Source organism: Saccopteryx bilineata, chromosome 2, assembly GCF_036850765.1.
Source record: "Saccopteryx bilineata isolate mSacBil1 chromosome 2, mSacBil1_pri_phased_curated, whole genome shotgun sequence".
In the NCBI taxonomy this organism is placed as follows: Eukaryota; Metazoa; Chordata; class Mammalia; order Chiroptera; family Emballonuridae; genus Saccopteryx; species Saccopteryx bilineata.
This window is the reverse complement of record NC_089491.1, coordinates 352,252,048-352,270,544: the sequence shown is the minus strand read 5'-3', so window position 1 is coordinate 352,270,544 and position 18,497 is coordinate 352,252,048. Positions and strand designations below refer to the sequence as shown.

The following is an 18,497-nucleotide window of genomic DNA, read 5'->3' as shown; positions in this document are numbered from 1 at the left end:
GTATTTTTATAACCATAATGAAATTAATTTGGAAATCAGTAATGAACATCTCTTGAAAATTTGTAGTATGTTTGGAAATAGAACTATGGGTCAAGCAGAACTCATAAAAAAATAGAATGGTTAAGAAAAACAGCTTATCAAAAATTTGGACTGTAACCAAAAAAAGGGACAAGGGATAGTTATAGCACTAAATCTGATTAAGAAAAACAGACGATACGAATCACCAATATCAAGAATGAATGAAGGAGCATTACTACAGATCTTTTATGACCATTAAAGAATAACAAGCAACTTAGAAACAGATTTATCTTTGAAAACTTACATGAAATGTACAAATGGAAAACCTAACTCAGTGAGATGTTACTCATAAGTGAAGAACAGTTAGTAAAATACTGTTGCTATGGAGCAATTGATAATTGTAAACAAATATTTCATAAGAATTTTTTTATAATTTAATAAACCAGGAGCACAAAACAAATACAAGAACTCAGAGAAGACAAGATGATTTAATAGGATAGATAAAACCTATGGGAAGAAATAGGGAAAAAATCCCATGAAAATACATCACAGATTTGATGAAGAAATTGGAGGGCACTGAAGGAAGAATAGATAGAAAACGGAATAAAATGAGAACTTGAGGAAAATGAGAACATTTGCATAGTTTCCAAATAAGAGAGGCAAAGGAATGCAATGGAGGAAATGTCAAAAATCAGAACAGTTACATCGTTAATATCCCAAGATACATCATAGTAGAGTTCCTGTGTTTCAGAAACTCAAGCTCACCTCATATTCCCCCACAACAACTGAAACAAATACCCTGAGACTCCCGAGACAGTGTAAAGCAGCCCAATTACATTAGGAAAAAAACTCACTATAGATCAGAGGTCGGCAAAAAATTTTTTTTGCCATATATGAAATGTTTAAGCTTAGGGGACCATATGGTTTCTGTGGCAACTACTCAGCCATAGAAAATAAATAAGGGGGTGTGGCTATGTCCCAGTGAACCTGGCAGTGGGGATTAGGTTTGGGATATAGTTCGCTAATCTCTACTATACAAGAAAAGTTTTGAAAAAATTTCCTGTTTAAATTTGAAGTGCTGTATATATGAATCTATTTTTAGAGGACAAAGATTATGTAGGCATAGTGGAAAATAGTATCATAAATACATATATAGATTATATATATGTTTGTATTATGGAGTAAACTGCAGACTTTTCTTGTCCCCTGTAGTGTATCTTCCATAATTTGAATTTTCATTGCCTTTGTTTTTCACTGATACATTAAACAGATTTTCTTGTATTATTACTTTACATTCTATCCTTTTTTTTTTAAGCTAGTTATTTTGAATTTTCCTTAAAAGTAGAGTATTTCTAACTCATCCTTTTATTTCATTGCAAATAATAGGAAATTATTTTTAAACATTTAATGTGGTATGTCTTCGGCTGTCTTTATGTGGTATGTGAGGTAAGAATCCCTATTGAAGAACACTTGATTCCACTCTCAGTTCTAACATTACCTCTTATTTTTTTGTGGAGATGTTCTTCCTTCCTGCCTGGCTACCTCCCCAAGGAAAGGCTTCACTATTACTATTCTCAACTTGTGGGAGTGTTGGAAGTTTTAATTACCCTGTGTTTATTCAGAAATTTGGAGAAGAAAAAGGTTATTATGAACTAGGCTAATCACAAATTTAAATTTTAATACGGTTTTTCCTTTTTTTTTTTTGCATTTTCTTTTTAATTACTTAATAAAAAATACAACCAACTGGCTTTTGTTCTTTAGGAACTGAATAAGAATACAAATAATGTAATTCTATCAAAAATTTTCCTCTTATATTTAAAGGATTAGATTCAATAACACATGTTGAAGGTTGTGCAGCTTTTTCCCATTTAAGAATAAGTGTTTCCATGCTTTGTGCAATTTGTGGTAGATTTAAAATGTCTTTGCTATTTTGTGTTTCACTTATACATGCACATTCTTGGAAAATGTCACTTTTTCAAATACTTTGTTCCGCTTTTCCTAATTTTGGTTCAATCTGTTAAATATCATGAATAAAAATAATAAAAGTCTTTGTAAAGAAAAATGGTATTAATGTTTAGAATTTTCAAATCATAAAAACCATATTTCACATTGCTTTAATGTGATGCTCATTGATTGCATTATAAAAAGTTATTTTGAAAACATTATCAAGAATAGGAAAAACAGCTATGATTTCAATAAAATACATGAATATAAAGAAAAAAGCATATTCTAAAAATTAAAAGTTGACTCTGAGATTCAAAATTTACATATTTTTGATAGAGATTTATAAATTGGAGTATAAGTGTTTAATACGATATTCTTTGTGTTTTTTTTCATAAGGCATAAAAGATAATATCTATTTAATATACCATTTTTAGGTGGTACTTCAATTGCAAAGATGAAGTGTAAGGTCCATCATCATTTCTTTATGCCTTAAAAAAGTGCTAAAGTACTCAATATATAATATTATTCACAAAGGCCTCTAGATACCTAGGTCATTTATCATTCCCTAGATCAGGGGTAGTCAACTTTTTAATACCAACCGCCCACTTTTGTATCTCTGTTAGTAGTAAAATTTTCTAACCACCCACTGGTTCCACAGTAATGGTGATTTATAAAGTAGGGAAGTAACTTTACTTTATAAAATTTATAAAGCAGAGTTACTGCAAGTTAAAGCATATAATAATAATTACTTACCAAGTACTTTATGTCGGATTTTCACTAAGTTTGGCAGAATAAATCTTTATGAAACAACTTACTATAGTTAAATTTATCTTTTTATTTATACTTTGGTTGCTCCGCTACTGCCCACCATGAAAGCTGGAACGCCCACTAGTGGGCGGTAGGGACCAGGTTGACGACCGCTGCTCTAGATGTTTAACGAGATTACAGTCTATTAGAGATGTGAAAATAAATAATTTTAATAAAACATTAAAAATTGTAAAAAAATTTTAATGTCACTGTTTCCCAAGGTTCCATTTTCTGTTCTATTCTCTTGGTTGTGTATTTCTTTTCTCCTGACTCCTCAGCTTTTTCTGTTAGTGTGGATGTATATATATGCACAGATGCCATCATTTCATTTAATAGTTAACCATGACCCTCAGACAAGATATCATGTATCCATCATTATTGTATCATACAGAGTATGTTCACTGCCCTAAAAATCCTCTGTGCTCTGCCTGTTCATCCCTCACCTTTCCCCTGCCCCTGGCATGCCCTTATGTTTTTACTGTCTCCATAGATATGCATATGCCTTACCCAGAATGCCATGTAGTTGGAACTTCATTTCTTTTTAAGGCCAAATAGTATTACATTGCATGTGTATAATACAATTTGTTCATGTATTAATTAGTTGAGGGTCATACGGGTCATTTCTGCTTTGTGGTTATTAAGTAATACTGATCTGCATGTTTATGTCCATGTTTATGTGTGGATATATGCTTTCATTTCTCATGGATATATTATACATCTAGGAGTGGGATGACTGGGCCACGTGGTAATGCTGTGCTTAGCTTTGTGTGGTACCGCCAGTCTGTTTTCCACAGCAGCTGCTCCATTTACATTTTCACCAGCAAAGACCAGAGTTCTACTGTCTTTTCATCCTTGCTAAAACTGTTCTTTTTTAGTTGTTTTATTGTGACCAACCTAGTGTGTGTGAAGTGTGACTCATTGTAGTTTTGATGTGCATTTCCTTAATGATTAATGATGTTAAGCATCCTTTGTATATATTCTTTGGAGAAAGGTCTGTCCACATCTTTTGCTTTTTTTTTTTTAATGCCGTCTGCATGTTGTTGTTTTCTTCTCTCTCTCTCTGTTTTTTGTTTGTTTGTTTGTTTTGACAGAGATAGAGCAAGAGAGATCAAGAGACAGGAAGGGAAGAGAGATGAGAAACATCAACTTGTAGTTGTATCACTTTAGTTGTTCGTTGATTGCTTCTAATATGTGCTTTGACCAGGCTCCTCTAAACGAGCCAGTGATCCTTTGCTCAAGCCAGTGACCTTTGAGCTCAAGTCAGCAACCTTGGGATCATGTTGAGGATTCTGCACTCAAGCTGGTGACTTTGGGGGTTTCGAACCTGGGACCTCAGCATTCCAGGTCAACCCTCTATCCACTGCTCCACCACCAGTCTGGCCCATTGCTCATTTTTGAATTGGGATATTTGTTTTCTTGTTCTTGAATAGTAAGACTTGACAGTATTTTTTAGATACTAGACTCTTACCTGATATTTGGTTTAAAAATATTTTTTTATATCTTTTTACTTTTTTGATACTGCCCTGTGATGCACAAAATCCTTTTTTTTTTTTTTTTGTATTTTTCTGAAGCTAGAAACGGGGAGAGACAGTCAGACAGACTCCCGCATGCGCCGGACCAGGATCCACCCGGCACGCCCACCAGGGGCGACGCTCTGCCCACCAGGGGCGACGCTCTGCCCACCAGGGGGCGATGCTCTGCCCCTCCGGGGCGTCGCTCTGCCGCGACCAGAGTCACTCTAGCGCCTGGGGCAGAGGCCAAGGAGCCATCCCCAGCGCCCGGGCCATCTTTGCTCCAATGGAGCCTTGGCTGCGGGAGGGGAAGAGAGAGACAGAGAGGAAGAAGGGGGTGGGGTGGAGAAGCAAATGGGCACTTCTCCTATGTGCCCTAGCCGGGAATCAAACCCGGGTCCCCCGCATGCCAGGCCGACGCTCTACCGCTGAGCCAACTGGCCAGGGCCCACAAAATCTTTTAATACTGATGTAATTCAATTTGTCTGACTTTTTCTTTTGTTGCTTATGCTTTTGGTGCCATATCTAAGAATATTGTCAAATCCAAGATTGTGAAGATTTACCCATGTTTTTTCCTGAGTTCTCTCATATTTAGATTTTTCATCTATTTTGAGTTAAGTTTACATATGATGTAAGATAGAAGTCCAACTTTATTCTTTTGCAATTGGACTTCCAGTTTTCCCAGCAGCATTTTTCTTTTTTCTATTTTATAATATTAATTTGTGTTTACATAGATTCAGAAAGTCCTGAATATGTCCCACTGAATATATCTCCCCCTACCCCCTTATTCCCCTACAGCCCCCTTATTCCCCCCCAGTGCCTTCCCCCCTTCCCTCCAGGATTTGCTGTCCTGTTCTCTATAACGCTGTGTTATAGAGAAACTATATATATATAATCATTAATCTCTTTCCCTTCTCTGATCCTATCTTCTACTTTCCCTCTGGTCCCTTTGATCCCGCCTCTGCCTCTATTCACTCCTCAGTTCACATTGTTCATTGGATTCCTCAAATAAGTGAGCTCATATGATATTTTGCTTTCTCTGCCTGGCTTATTTCACTTAGCATGATAGTTTCCAGGTCCATCCGTGTTGTCGCGAAAAGTAAGATTTACTTCTTCCTTATGGCTGCGTAGTATTCCATTGTGTGTATGTCCCACAGCTTTTTCCCAGCAGCATTTCTTGAATGTACTATTATTTTCCCATTTAATGTGCTAGGTACCTTTTTCAAGAATTAGTTAATTTTAGATATATGGATTTATTACTGGACTAGATACTATATATGGATTTATCACTGGACTCTGAATTCTATCTTACTGGTTTACTTATTTAATGTTATGTTAGTATTACATTGTTTTGATTAATGTTGCTTTGTTGTAAATTTTGAAATTGGGAAATGTGAATACTCCCAACTATTTTTTTTTTCAATATTGTTTGCCTAGTTGGGCCTCTTTACAGTTCCATTTAGTTTTCACTTATGCAAAAAGTTTCTGTGAAAATTTTGATAGAGATTATATTATGATTGTAAATGGAACTGGTTTATTTCTCTTTTGGATTAATAATTGCTGGTTTATCCGTGTTGATCTTATATCTTGTAACATTCCTGAATTGACCAGTTTTAGCACTATTTTTGGATTTTGGGGGGGATTTTCTTAATAAGAACATGTCAGTGAATAGAGATAGGTTTACTTCTTGTTTACTAATTTAGAAGGTTTTCTATTCCTTATACATTGCTTTGGCAAGATCTTTCAATATAATGTTGAATAGCAGTGTTCAAAATAAGCATCTTTTTCTTTTCTTTAAAAATGTTTATTTTATTGAATTTAGAGAGAGAAAGGGAGAGAGCAGGTGAGAGACAGGAACATCTGTTCCTGTGTGAGCCCTGACCAGGATCGTGGCAATATCCATGTTTCTGGACGACATTCTAACCAACCGAGCTGTCCAGACAGGGCGAGCATCGTTTTCTTGTTCATGGTCTTAGAGGGAAAACGGTCAGTCTTTTTCCACTGAGTATATTGTTTGCTGTGGGTATTTCTTAAATGCCTTTTATCATATTTGGAAATTCCCTTCTATTGCTAGTTTCCTGTGTATTTTTATCATGAAAGGATGTTGAAGTTTGGCAAAAGCTTTCTCTGTATCTGTTGAGATGATCATGTAGTTTTTCTTCTTAATTTTGTTAGTGTGGTATTGAGTTTATTATTTAATTCCACATATTTTTGACCCTGTGATTGTTTAAGAGGTTATTGTTTAATTCCACTTAATTGTGAGTTTCTAATTTTCCTTCTTTTTGCTTTATAATTTCATTCCAGGTTGGTAAGAAAGATTGTTTTCATTGTTTTAAAATGTATCGAGACTTGTTTTGTGATTAACATATGGTAACAGGATTGTTGAATGTTTCATGTGCACTGTAGAGGAAAGTGTATGTGCTTTGGTTGGGTGGAGTCTTCTATAAGGTACTTAAGTTTAATAGATTTATAGTGTTGATCATAAGCTGTTTTAATTTTCTTCATTTCTTTGATCCTGCTCCTCTGATACATAACTTCAGTTGTCTTATTTTCTTGTGCCAATGTTTAGTGTATATTAGAGTAAAAGCTGATTTTATGTCTGTAGGTTTTAGAATAACCCGTGCCCTTCCAGTTATGGGGCATGCACACTGCTTATGTTATGGAGACCTTTCTCATCAGCCTATCCATGATGAAAATTAAGATTGGCTTGCTGTGTCCCATGGAAATGGTCATGGCTTTTAAAAAGAGAGAAAGAGAACAAACAAAAGGATATGTCGGGCGTGCACACAATAGTGTTATTGGCAGATAGTGTGACTCCTTTATGAATGTGACTTTCTGAAAACTCTTATTTTAAAGGATTATCTTTTTCTGTTAGGCATTGAATAAGAGGGGTTTTCCAAATAGAAATAGAGTTTTTAGTTCTATCAAGTCTTGTTCAGTCAACTCTAAACAGCCTTCACTGCATTTGTTTTGTCTACTTCTATCAATTCAAGGCTTTCTGCAGGAAGAATCTCAGTTGTGACATTGTATGAATGCCAGTGAAATGATCAGAATTCAAGTTTCTAGTGTACCAGTAGCTGTAATGAGCTGCTAATTGAAGGTGACAAGCTGTTTTTTCCTTCCCAGCTGGTCTGGCAAAATGTTAAATTTCATTCATTATTAACTCATTGCTTCTCAGCAGAGGACTGGTTTAATTAGTTGGGAACATTAAGAAAAGAATTTTTGCCTTGTGTTAATTTTAGAGACTGAAATTCAGATTTTACTAGAACCCCCTACCCCACGCCCCGTTTTGCCAATTGTATACAGCTGTGTAAGTACCCAACATGATCAACACTCAGGAACATTATCACCCCCAAAAGTTTCTCAGGCCACTTTATACTCTATAGTTTCCCTCTTTCCTTGAACCCTGGAAACCACTGATATCCTTCCTGTTACAGTTTTGCCTTTCTAGCTTTTCATTGGAAGGGACTCATGCTGTATATAAACTTTTATGTCTGGCCTTTTTTTTAAACTTCATAATGGTTTTGCAGTTCATGTATGTTGTAGTAATTTGTTCTTTTAAACTGCTGAGTAATATTCTGTTGCTATTTCTCAATATATTTAGCCATTCATCTATTGATCAACATTTAACTGTTTTTGTTATTAGGAATAAAAAATTGCAATTCATTTATTTATTTATTTTGTGTGAGAGAGAAGAAGGAAGAGAGATGAGAAGCATTAACTCAGTTGCAGCACTTTAGTTGTTCATTGATTGCTTCTCATATGTGCCTTGACAGGCGGAGGGTGAGGGTGCTCCAGCAGAGCCAGTGACCCCTTGCTCAAGCCAGCAACCATGGGATTATATCAAGCCAGTGATCCCATGTTTACACTGGTGACCCCACGCTCCAGCTGGATAAGCTTCTGCTTAAGACAGCAAACTAAGGGGTTTTGAAGCTTGGACTTCAGAGTCCCAGGTTGATGCTCTATTCACTGTGCCACCACTGGTCAGAAAAAGAACAATTATTTTGAGGAACCTTCATACTGTTATCCATGGTGACTGTACCAATTTTCATTTCCCATTTGCAGTGCACAGTGGTTCCATTTTCTCCATATTCTCACCAACATACATATTTTTTATTTTTCTAATTAAAATGTTTTTCAGTTAGAGTTTACATTCAGTAATATTTTATATTAATATCATTTGTATAGCATAGTGTTTAAACAGTCATATACTTTACAAAGTGTTCCCCTAAATTTCTAGTACTCACCTGGGTTTGGACAGAATTATTACAATATTAATGACTATATTCCCTATGCTGTACTTTACATTTCCATGACTATTTCATAACTACCAATCAGTACTTCTCAGGCTCTTCACCTTTTTTTTTTTTGTTTTTTGAGGCAGAGAGAGGGATAGATAGGGACAGACAGACAGGAACAGGAACGGTGGGGAGAGATGAGAAGCATCAATCATCAGTTTTTTGTTGCGATGCCTTAGTTGTTCATTGATTGCTTTCTCATATGTGCCTTGACCGCGGGCCTTCAGCAGACTGAGTAACCCCTTGCTTGAGCCAATGACCTTGGATCCAAGCTGGTGAGCTTTGTTCAAACCAGATGAGCCCGCGCTCAAGCTGGCAACCTCAGGGTCTCGAACCTGGGTCCTCTGCATCCCAGTCTGACACTCTATCCACTGCACCACCACCTGGTCAGGCTCTTCACCTTTTTTACCCAGCCCCCAAAACTCTCTCATCTCTGTCAACTATCAGTCTGTTCTCTGTATCTATGAGACTGATTTTGTTTTGTTTATTTGTTTATATTCTTATGTAAGTGAAATCAGATAGTTTGTCTTTCTCTTGACTGATTTATTTTACTTAGCATAATACCCTCTAGGTTCATTCATGCTCTTGCAAATGGTAAGATTCATTCTTTTTATGGCCGAGTAATACTCCATTGTAGGTATGTACCCCAACTTTTTTACCCACTCATCTTTTTTTTCTTTCTTTCTTTTTTTCTTTTCTATTTAAAAAAAACTGGAAACGGGGAGAGACAGCCAGACAGACTCCCGCATGCGCCCTACCGGTATCCACCCGGCACGCCCACCAGGGGCGAGGCTCTGCCCACCAGGGGGTGACGCTCTGCCCCTCGGGGGCGTGCTCTGCCACGACCAGAGCCACTCCAGCGCCTGGGGCAGAGGCCAAAGAGCCGTCCCCAGCGCCCGGGCCAGCGCCGAGCCATCCTTGCTCCAATGGAGCCTTGGCTGCAGGAGGGGAAGAGAGAGACAGAGAGGAAGGAGGGGTTGGGGATGGAGAAGCAAACGGGCGCTTCTCCTATGTGCCCTGGCCGGGAATCGAACCCGAGTCCCCCGCACGCCAGGCCAACGCTCTACCGCTGAGCCAACCGGCCAGGGCCTTTACCCACTCATCTTTTGATGGGCGCCTGGGTTGTTTCCGTATCTTGGCTATTTTTATTAATGCTGCAGTGAACATAGGGTACATACATTCTTTCAAATTAGTGTTTCAGGTTTCTTCAGATTTATTCCCAGAAGCGGAATTGTTCATAATCTTTTGGGGAAAGTGTTTATTCTTTTATATGCATCTTTTGTAGATGCCCTCCATCAGGTTGAAGAAGTTTTCTTCTATTTTTTTTTTTTTTCAATTTTTCTGAAGCTGGAAACAGGGAGAGACAGTCAGACAGACTCCCGCATGCGCCCGACCGGGATCCACCCGGCACGCCCACCAGGGGCAATGCTCTGCCCACCAGGGGGCGATGCTCTGCCCATCCTGGGCGTCGCCATATTGCGACCAGAGCCACTCTAGCGCCTGAGGCAAAGGCCACAGAGCCATCCCCAGCGCCTGGGCCATCTTTGCTCCAATGGAGCCTTGGCTGCGGGAGGGGAAGAGAGAGACAGAGAGGAAAGCGCGGCGGAGGGGTGGAGAAGCAAATGGGCGCTTCTCCTGTGTGCCCTGGCCGGGAATCGAACCCGGGTCCTCCGCACGCTAGGCCGACGCTCTACCGCTGAGCCAACCGGCCAGGGCCAAGTTTTCTTCTATTAACAACACCTGTCATTCCTGGGATAAACCTCATCTGGTTTTAGGTTGTAGAATTTGATTTGTTAATATTTTGTTGAGCCATTTTTATGTATATTCATGAGACAGAGATAATATAAATTTATTTATAGTTTCTTGTAAAGTATTTGTTTAGTTCTCAGGGGTTAGTAGCCTCTTAAATTAGAAAATATCTCCTACATTCTGAAGTTTGTGTAGGCTATCTAAACTTTTTTTGTTTAAATGATTGACAGAATTTGCAATTTATTTTCATTGTATTTTACTTGCTCTTTTTTTCTTAATTTCTAAAGGTGGAAACATTAATGTCTTCATCTGTTCTGGTACCAAAACCAGTGTCTTTATTACTTTACAACATGACTTATGTGGAATGCATATACATGTGAATTTTAGAATGAGTCCTCATTCTTGGTAAATTTTTGATTAGGGTTGAACTTTATCAGTTTAGAAAGTCTGCTAGCCTATGGTATATACTTCCATTTATTATGGTCTTGTTTTTTTCTTTTTTAGTGTGTAAATATATTGAAAATTTCCCTAAGATTTATTCAAAGGTATTCAGTATATTAACATGTTCAATATATAATATTGTTCTAAAATTTTATTTAATAATTGTTTGTCCTTAACTTATAAAAATACAGGCCCTACTATATCTAGTGACCTTTGTAAACTCATATTTTATTCCTAATTTTAATGGTTTGTCTTTTTGTATTTATTTATTTATTTTATTTTCTAAGTGAGAGGAGGCGAGATAGACTCCTGCATGAGCACCAACCAGGATCTCCCTGGCAAATCCCATTTGGGGCCCCAATCCTCTGCCCATATGGGGCGATGCTGGCAACAAAGCTATTTTTAGCAGCTGATACCAGGCTCCATGAAGCCATTCTCAGTGTCCTGGCCGATGTGCTGGAACCATTTGAGCCATGGCTTTGGGAGGGGAATAGATAGAGAAAGAAGGGGGTGGTGGAGAAGCTGACGGTCATTGCTTCTCTGGTGCACTCTGACTGGGAATTGGACCTTGGACCTGGGACATCCATATGTCAAGCCGACTCTCTACCAACAAAGCTAACCAGCCAAGGCCTAATTCTAATGGTTTGTCTTTATTTTGGGGGTTGTCTCTCTATGTAGTTTCACTTAGGGATTTGTATTATTGGATTTCATACTTATACAATCAAATTATCAGCAAATAATGACAGCTTTTTTTCTTCCTTATAGTAGTTTGTGCCTTATGTACAGGACCTTCCAAACTATGTTAAATAGAAGTGGTGATAATAAGTATTCTTACCTAGTTTCTGATTTTAGGGTTTAAGCTTTCAGTATTTTACCATTATATGTGATTGCTAGTTTTTGTTAGTTTTAAGGCTGTTATACTTTTTCAGATTAATGAATAGATTTTTAATTTTATCAAGTGCTTTTCTGTATTTATTTATAATCTTAGGATATTTTTCTATAGTACTAAATTAGTGAATGAGTTTCACTGTCTTTTCTTTCCCTAATTTTGCATTCCTGAAATGAGTTGCTTGGGATATATTATGAATCTTCTTTTTAATAGCTCAAATTAGTTTGCTTATATTATTGAATATATTATTAAGGCATTTTAAGATCATTTTAATAACGTGGAGTTTATTGGCCCTCTCACATTTTGAAAAAATAATGGCTTTTGTCTTTTTTTAGCACGAGCCCACCTTACTGTTGTGTGGATCTATATTCACTTCGTACTGGGGAGATGGTGAAGTCCATTCAGTTTAAAACTCCTATTTATGATCTCCATTGCAACAAGCGGTAAGCATTTATTCACATGTTTCTTGTATAAGGTAACATGCATCCTGATCATGTACAGCAGTATCAGCATCATTGACTATCTTTGAATTATTATTTTTTTTAAAGTTGCAAAAATACCTTCTGTTCTGCTAAATGAAGCAGCTCCTAATATTTCTTACTGAATGTTTTCAAATTTTCAGTCTTGACCCATTAATGAATGTGAATTAAGTTTTTGAAATTGCAGCCAGCATTCTATAAATGAGATAGAAAAGAGTAGAAAGAGGCCCTGGCCGCTTGGCTCAGTGGTAGAGCATCGGCCTGGTGTGCAGAAGTCCCGGGTTTGATTCCCGGCCAGGGCACACAGGAGAGGCACCCATCTGCTTCTCATTCCTTAAGACTTACAGTTGAACTAACACAAAAGCTGGATGGGTTTCCCTTCATTAAAATCTGTTTTATTAAAATCTCTAGGAAAATTTTCTGACCTGGGTTGAACTTCTGTCTGACCTAGTAATAATGAAGAATTAATCTGTATAAGTCTAAAACATTGAAGGAGAAAGGAACCTTAAGAATTTTCTACTACTCAATGCTTTACTTTTTACATTTGAGCAAAGTGAAGCCCTACAGTAGTAAATAGTAAAAGCCTTGATCAAGGTCATGAATGCAGATTATAATTCTTTCATTGCATCAAAAAGCAAACACATAGAACATGGGTAATGAAATATTTTACACTGTGTCAATATAAAATAAATTTTATAATAAAAGACCCAGGTTAGATTTTAAAGGGATACTTAAAAAAGTGTCTCAGGAAGGTTGAACATAATAGGAAAGGTAGACATATTGGATAAATATAAACTAAAGAATGCATGGGCTTTGACACTAATGATAAAAGTATTTGAGTTCAAGAAACAGGACAAAGAAAAGCTGTTCAGTGATAGTATACAATTCTTCAGTAATATAAAACTCAAAATGATAGGAAGTAGGAGAAGGACTTATATGGTTGTTAGGATAATGTAATTATACTATAATATATGAAGTTATTCAAGGTCAACATTATTGAATGGCTGGGTCCAGTAGTTAGTATATTTAACGTGGAAAACAAATGATAGCTCTTCTTTAGGTGTTCCTTGTGTGTTACAAAGTGGATTAAGTATGTTTTTTGCCAAAGAGAAACTTGAACACGTTTGAAAAAGGAGATAAGTACAACTAAGATTTGTAGATCACAATTTACTTGTATTACAGGTACATGAATATACTAGAAATCAGAAAAAAACGTGATGTTAATATTTTTTTAAAAGATTTTATTTATTCATTTTAAAGAGAGAGGTGAGAGAGCTGGGGGGAGGAGCAGGAAGCATCAACTCCCATATGTGCCGTAACCAGGCAAGCCCAGGGTTTTGACCTGGCGACCTCAGTGTTCCAGGTCAATGCTATATCCATTGTGCCACCACAGGTCAGGCAAATTTTGTTTAAAAAAAATATTTCTTACATTATTTTTTAAAATTGCAACAAAGGCTATGAAGGGCAAAATTGGATTTTTCTCAACTGCACTTTTTCCAAGTACTGTGTTTATGGGTGATGCACATGAAAATACAGTCAGTATTAAATTTTCCTATAACTGATATTTTTGTGTTTATTTTTTAGAGTTTTGACCGTGAAATAATGAATGCATTAAATAACTTTAAAGATGAAGACAGTTTACTTTTCATAGTCAGTGTGCTCATCATAAGTAATTAATGATTATGACACTGATGAGTAGGAGGAAAAGAAGATAGAGTAATTTATAAATATGATATGTCATCAATGAAAAGTAGAAACAAAATTCTAGGTTTTTGGTTGAGGTAGCAAAGGGTCATATTTTACTTGTATATTTTTATTAAAAGTAAAGTACCTGAAGATATATATGTTCTAACAGAAAACCTCTCTATTTGGATACTTTATGTAATTTTTTGGAATTGATTTTCCAATTAGAAATTGTATAAATTTAAATGTGGTGAAGGTGAGTGAAAAAAGTATCTTATAGATATTAGGAGAGTTCTTAGATTTTGCTTCATAAAATGTCAAATCTGATTTATCAGATATTTTTTTCTGGTTAATTTTGCATTTGGGTTTGCAAATCAGATAGGTATTATAATTAGTTTTTAGAGCTTATTCATAAGAAATTAAACCTTCCTACTGGAAATAATTTTGAGTGTTAATGTGTTTTGGGAAGAGGCTACTGGATTGTATTATTTTCATCTCTGATTTGTCTTGTCTGCAATTTCCTTTAATTGAATTTTCACTTTCTTACTATAGATTTCCCCAAGCCTTTTAACCTCAGTCTGAGAATTGGTTGGTTTCTTATGTTAAGTGCCATGACGGTTTCATTTATTATGTGTTGTCAGCTGTGGAAGGATTAATAAAACATGCATGTTAAATATAACATTTCCCCCTACCCATTATTAGCATGTGTTACTCAGATTTACTTCCCTTAAATTTTGAAAAATACACTGAGAATGTTAAATATTTAACAATAATTATAATCTTTGCTTTTTAAAAATAACTTTGAATTTTGGCTATTAGATTAATGTCTTACTGGGAGCAGTACTCTAAAATGTAGTTTATAAATTAACTTCATTTGGAATGCATTAGGAAGTTCAGTTAAAAAATTTTGTAACGAAATTGTTTTCCTGATTATTTGTAAATCTTGAACTCGGGTAGAAATATAGTTTATACAGAGTCTGGTTAACTTTTAATATATTGAGTCAATGGCTCATTTATAATGAATAATGGTTGTCTGAGTTTTTTTTTCTCTTTTTTCCTTTGTGTTGGGAAATTCAGAAATACTTTTAAGTGACAAGTTACATAAACCCTTTTTCTATTCGATTCCATGACTTGGAGCCAGAAGTGGAAAAACACTTTTAGTATATAGCCAGCAGCTTATTGATCTCATACATTCTTAATGAAGATAGATTTATTTGATTTATAATGTGTGAAGATAAAATTTTGTTCAGAGAAAAATTTTTTTGAGATGTAGTTTGTTCTTCTGTCACTTTCCTGCCTCTGATGTCTATCTTGATTATTAAAGATTTTGTGTTTATATTTTTACAGTTTATGAGACAGATGTTTGTATAAGAAATGCTTGATTTTTTAAAGTTGTAGTGATAGATACTTGTTTAAATCTAGGTGATTTAACTTATTTATGATTCAATTTATAGAATTTCCCACTCATATCTTCTTTTATGTTTTTTTCCTCTAATTTTAGGATCCTTGTTGTAGTCTTGCAGGAGAAAATCGCTGCCTTTGATAGCTGTACTTTCACAAAAAAATTTTTCGTCACAAGTAGGTACCAACTTGATGTATTTTGTATTGTATGCATTTGAGTTTATATTATTTACTTGATAGACTCAGCAAACTAATTGTAATCCTAACATCAGTATTTCATGATATTCAATTATTAGGATATTCTTATGTTTCTGTGGTGGTTTTATTTAGTACTGTCATTTTGTGGTATGTATTTTCAACCCACAACACATTTTCTTCGTAATACTCAGCAAGACTTGTGCTATATTGCCTCAATTTCTTATCTATTCTCCTGAGTAGCTGTGATTAATTTAGGTTCAGTTAGCTATGTTGTACTTTCAAAGGAGTTGTTAAATTAATTATAACATTCTTATTATTGTACCTGAAGGATTTAAAACTGGATGAAATGTGCCAGTCTCTCTCTCTCTCCTTCTCCTTTCCCCCACTTTCCATGACTTCTACTAGTGCCCAGAAGTGCATAGAAGGCATAACGCATCCCTTATGTGCTGGCTAAAAATATTAATGATGTTTATTTTTGCATCTTGTCATAATAAAACTAAAAAAAACAACAATTGGATAAAGACAAAAACATTTATCACAACTGGTTTCAAAACATGAGTGTTCTTATTTGAAGATGTTTAATTAGCAAAATGATTAGGAATGTAGTGCAGCTCTGTGGAAAGTTTTCAGATGAGAAAGAAAAGCAGAGTGGATTTCATTAAATCTGAGATGTATGGTATGTTACTTAAAATTTTGAAAAATGGGGTAATAGAGAAGTTCAACTTTTGTTTCTAAGGACAAATGATGGAAATAAGTGTAGTAAGCTTTGTATTGAAACCAATTGATTTCTTTTGAGAACATATGTTTAGTATTGTCGTCAGAAGGCAAGATAGTGTATAATCTTGTGAGAAGAGGACCAGAGGGGGTATGAAAGGGGATTTTGGGATTCTGTGCTCTGTTTGTTCTTTGGATGTTGCTTTTATGAGTGTGTGTGTATTCGCTTTGTTGACTTGGGTACTTGAATATTATATTTAAATACATAGTTTACATTAAAAGGTTCAGAAGGCATCAACAACAAAAGTTCATTTCTCTCCTCATACACGGACTGTTGTTTTTTGTATCTCATTTCATTCTTCCTGTAAGAAGTGTTTCATTCTTAGTTACATATTATTTTTCTTAAACTTGAAAGTCCCAGAGACCAGCTTTATGCAAGTGATGCTAGGTTGGTAAAATTGATGATATTTGGCAATCATTTGTATGAAGGAATTTGGCTTCTTTCTTTGAAATACGGCTTTACCTAAAGTGATTTATGTCAACATTTTGAAATTCAACATGATCTAATTTTTTAAATTAGAAATAAATGAAGCAATTTTCTAACTTAAAAGAAGCTTATTTTTCTCCAATCTCTGCATTCCTCCAACCTTTATGCAAATTGAAATATTTGGAAGGTGGAAAGAAGCATGCATACATTAAATGCATTTTTCTGAATTTGGATTATGCCATGGGCTTGAGCCAGTTTTGCAAGGGAAACTGAAAAGATGCAGGATAGAAGAGGGATTAGAGGACAGAGGAACCAAGCCAGTGGGGATACTGAGAAGCATTTGTGTTGGCCTATTTGTCTGTGCTGCATAGATTTCTCCACTGATTGATTTCTAATTCTTAAAGAACTAAGACCAAAGCCCATATAGAGTTAACAAATTCACCACCTTTGAGGAGTTTTTTAAAAATTATTTTTCAAATGAATGGGTCAAAGAAGAAATAAGCGCAGAGATCAAAAGATATATACAGACAAATGAAAATGAAAATACGACATATCAGAATCTCTGGGATGCAGCAAAAGCAGTAATAAGAGGAAAGTTCATATCACTTCAGGCCTATATGAACAAACAAGAGAGAGCCGAAGTAAACCACTTAACTTCAGACCTTAAGGAACTAGAAAAAGAAGAACAAAGACAACCCAAAACCAGCCGAAGAAAGGAGATAATAAAAATCAGAGCAGAAATAAATGAAATAGAGAACAGAAAAACTATAGAAAAAATCAATAAAACAAGGAGCTGGTTCTTTGAAAAGATCAACAAAATTGACAAACCCTTGGCAAGACTCACCAAGGAAAAAAGACACAGGACTCAAATAAATAAAATCCAAAATGAAAGAGGAGAGATCACCACAGACATCATAGAAATACAAAGAATTATTGTAGAATACTATGAAAAATTATATGCCACCAAATACAACAATCTAGAAGAAATGGATAAATTCCTAGAACAATACAACCTTCCTAGACTGAGTCATGAAGAAGCAGAAAGCCTAAACAGACCAATCAGCAGGGAGGAAATAGAAAAAACTATTAAAAATCTCCCCAAAAATAAAAGTCCAGGCCCAGACGGTTATACTAGTGAATTCTATCAAACATTCAAAGAAGACTTGGTTCCTATTCTACTCAAAGTCTTCCAAAAAATTGAAGAAGAAGCAATACTTCCAAACACATTTTATGAGGCCAACATAACCCTCATACCAAAACCTGGCAAGGATGGCACAAAGAAAGAAAACTACAGACCAATATCTCTAATGAATACAGATGCTAAAATACTAAACAAAATACTGGCAAACCGAATACAACAACATATTAAAAAAATAATACATCATGATCAAGTGGGATTCATCCCAGAATCTCAAGGATGGTTCAACATACGCAAAACGGTTAACGTAATACACCATATCAACAAAACAAAGAACAAAAACCACATGATCTTATCAATAGATGCAGAAAAGGCTTTTGATAAAATACAACACAATTTTATGTTTAAGACTCTCAACAAAATGGGTATAGAAGGAAAATATCTCAACATGATAAAGGCCATATATGATAAACCATCAGCCAACATCATATTAAACGGCATAAAACTGAGGACTTTCTACCTTAAATCAGGAACAAGACAGGGTTGTCCACTCTCTCCACTCTTATTCAACGTGGTGCTAGAAGTTCTGGTCAGAGCAATCAGACAAGACAAAGAAATAAAAGGCATCCATATCGGAAAAGAAGAAGTAAAGCTATCACTTTTTGCTGATGATATGATCCTATACATCGAAAACCCGAAGGACTCCACAAAAAGATTATTAGAAACAATAAACCAATACA

General features: G+C 35.6%; 1 protein-coding gene across 6 annotated transcripts in view; it reads left to right on the top strand.

Annotated features, from left to right (window-relative positions):
• Positions 1–18,497, top strand: part of BCAS3 (BCAS3 microtubule associated cell migration factor) — a 633,266-nt gene that overhangs the window by 118,765 nt on the left and 496,004 nt on the right. For all 6 annotated transcript variants that reach the window (XM_066262741.1, XM_066262742.1, XM_066262738.1 and 3 more), the window contains exons 8-9: positions 11,993–12,100; positions 15,321–15,397. In XM_066262741.1, the coding sequence (XP_066118838.1) occupies positions 11,993–12,100; positions 15,321–15,397 (185 nt within the window). The remainder of the gene's footprint in view (positions 1–11,992; positions 12,101–15,320; positions 15,398–18,497) is intronic.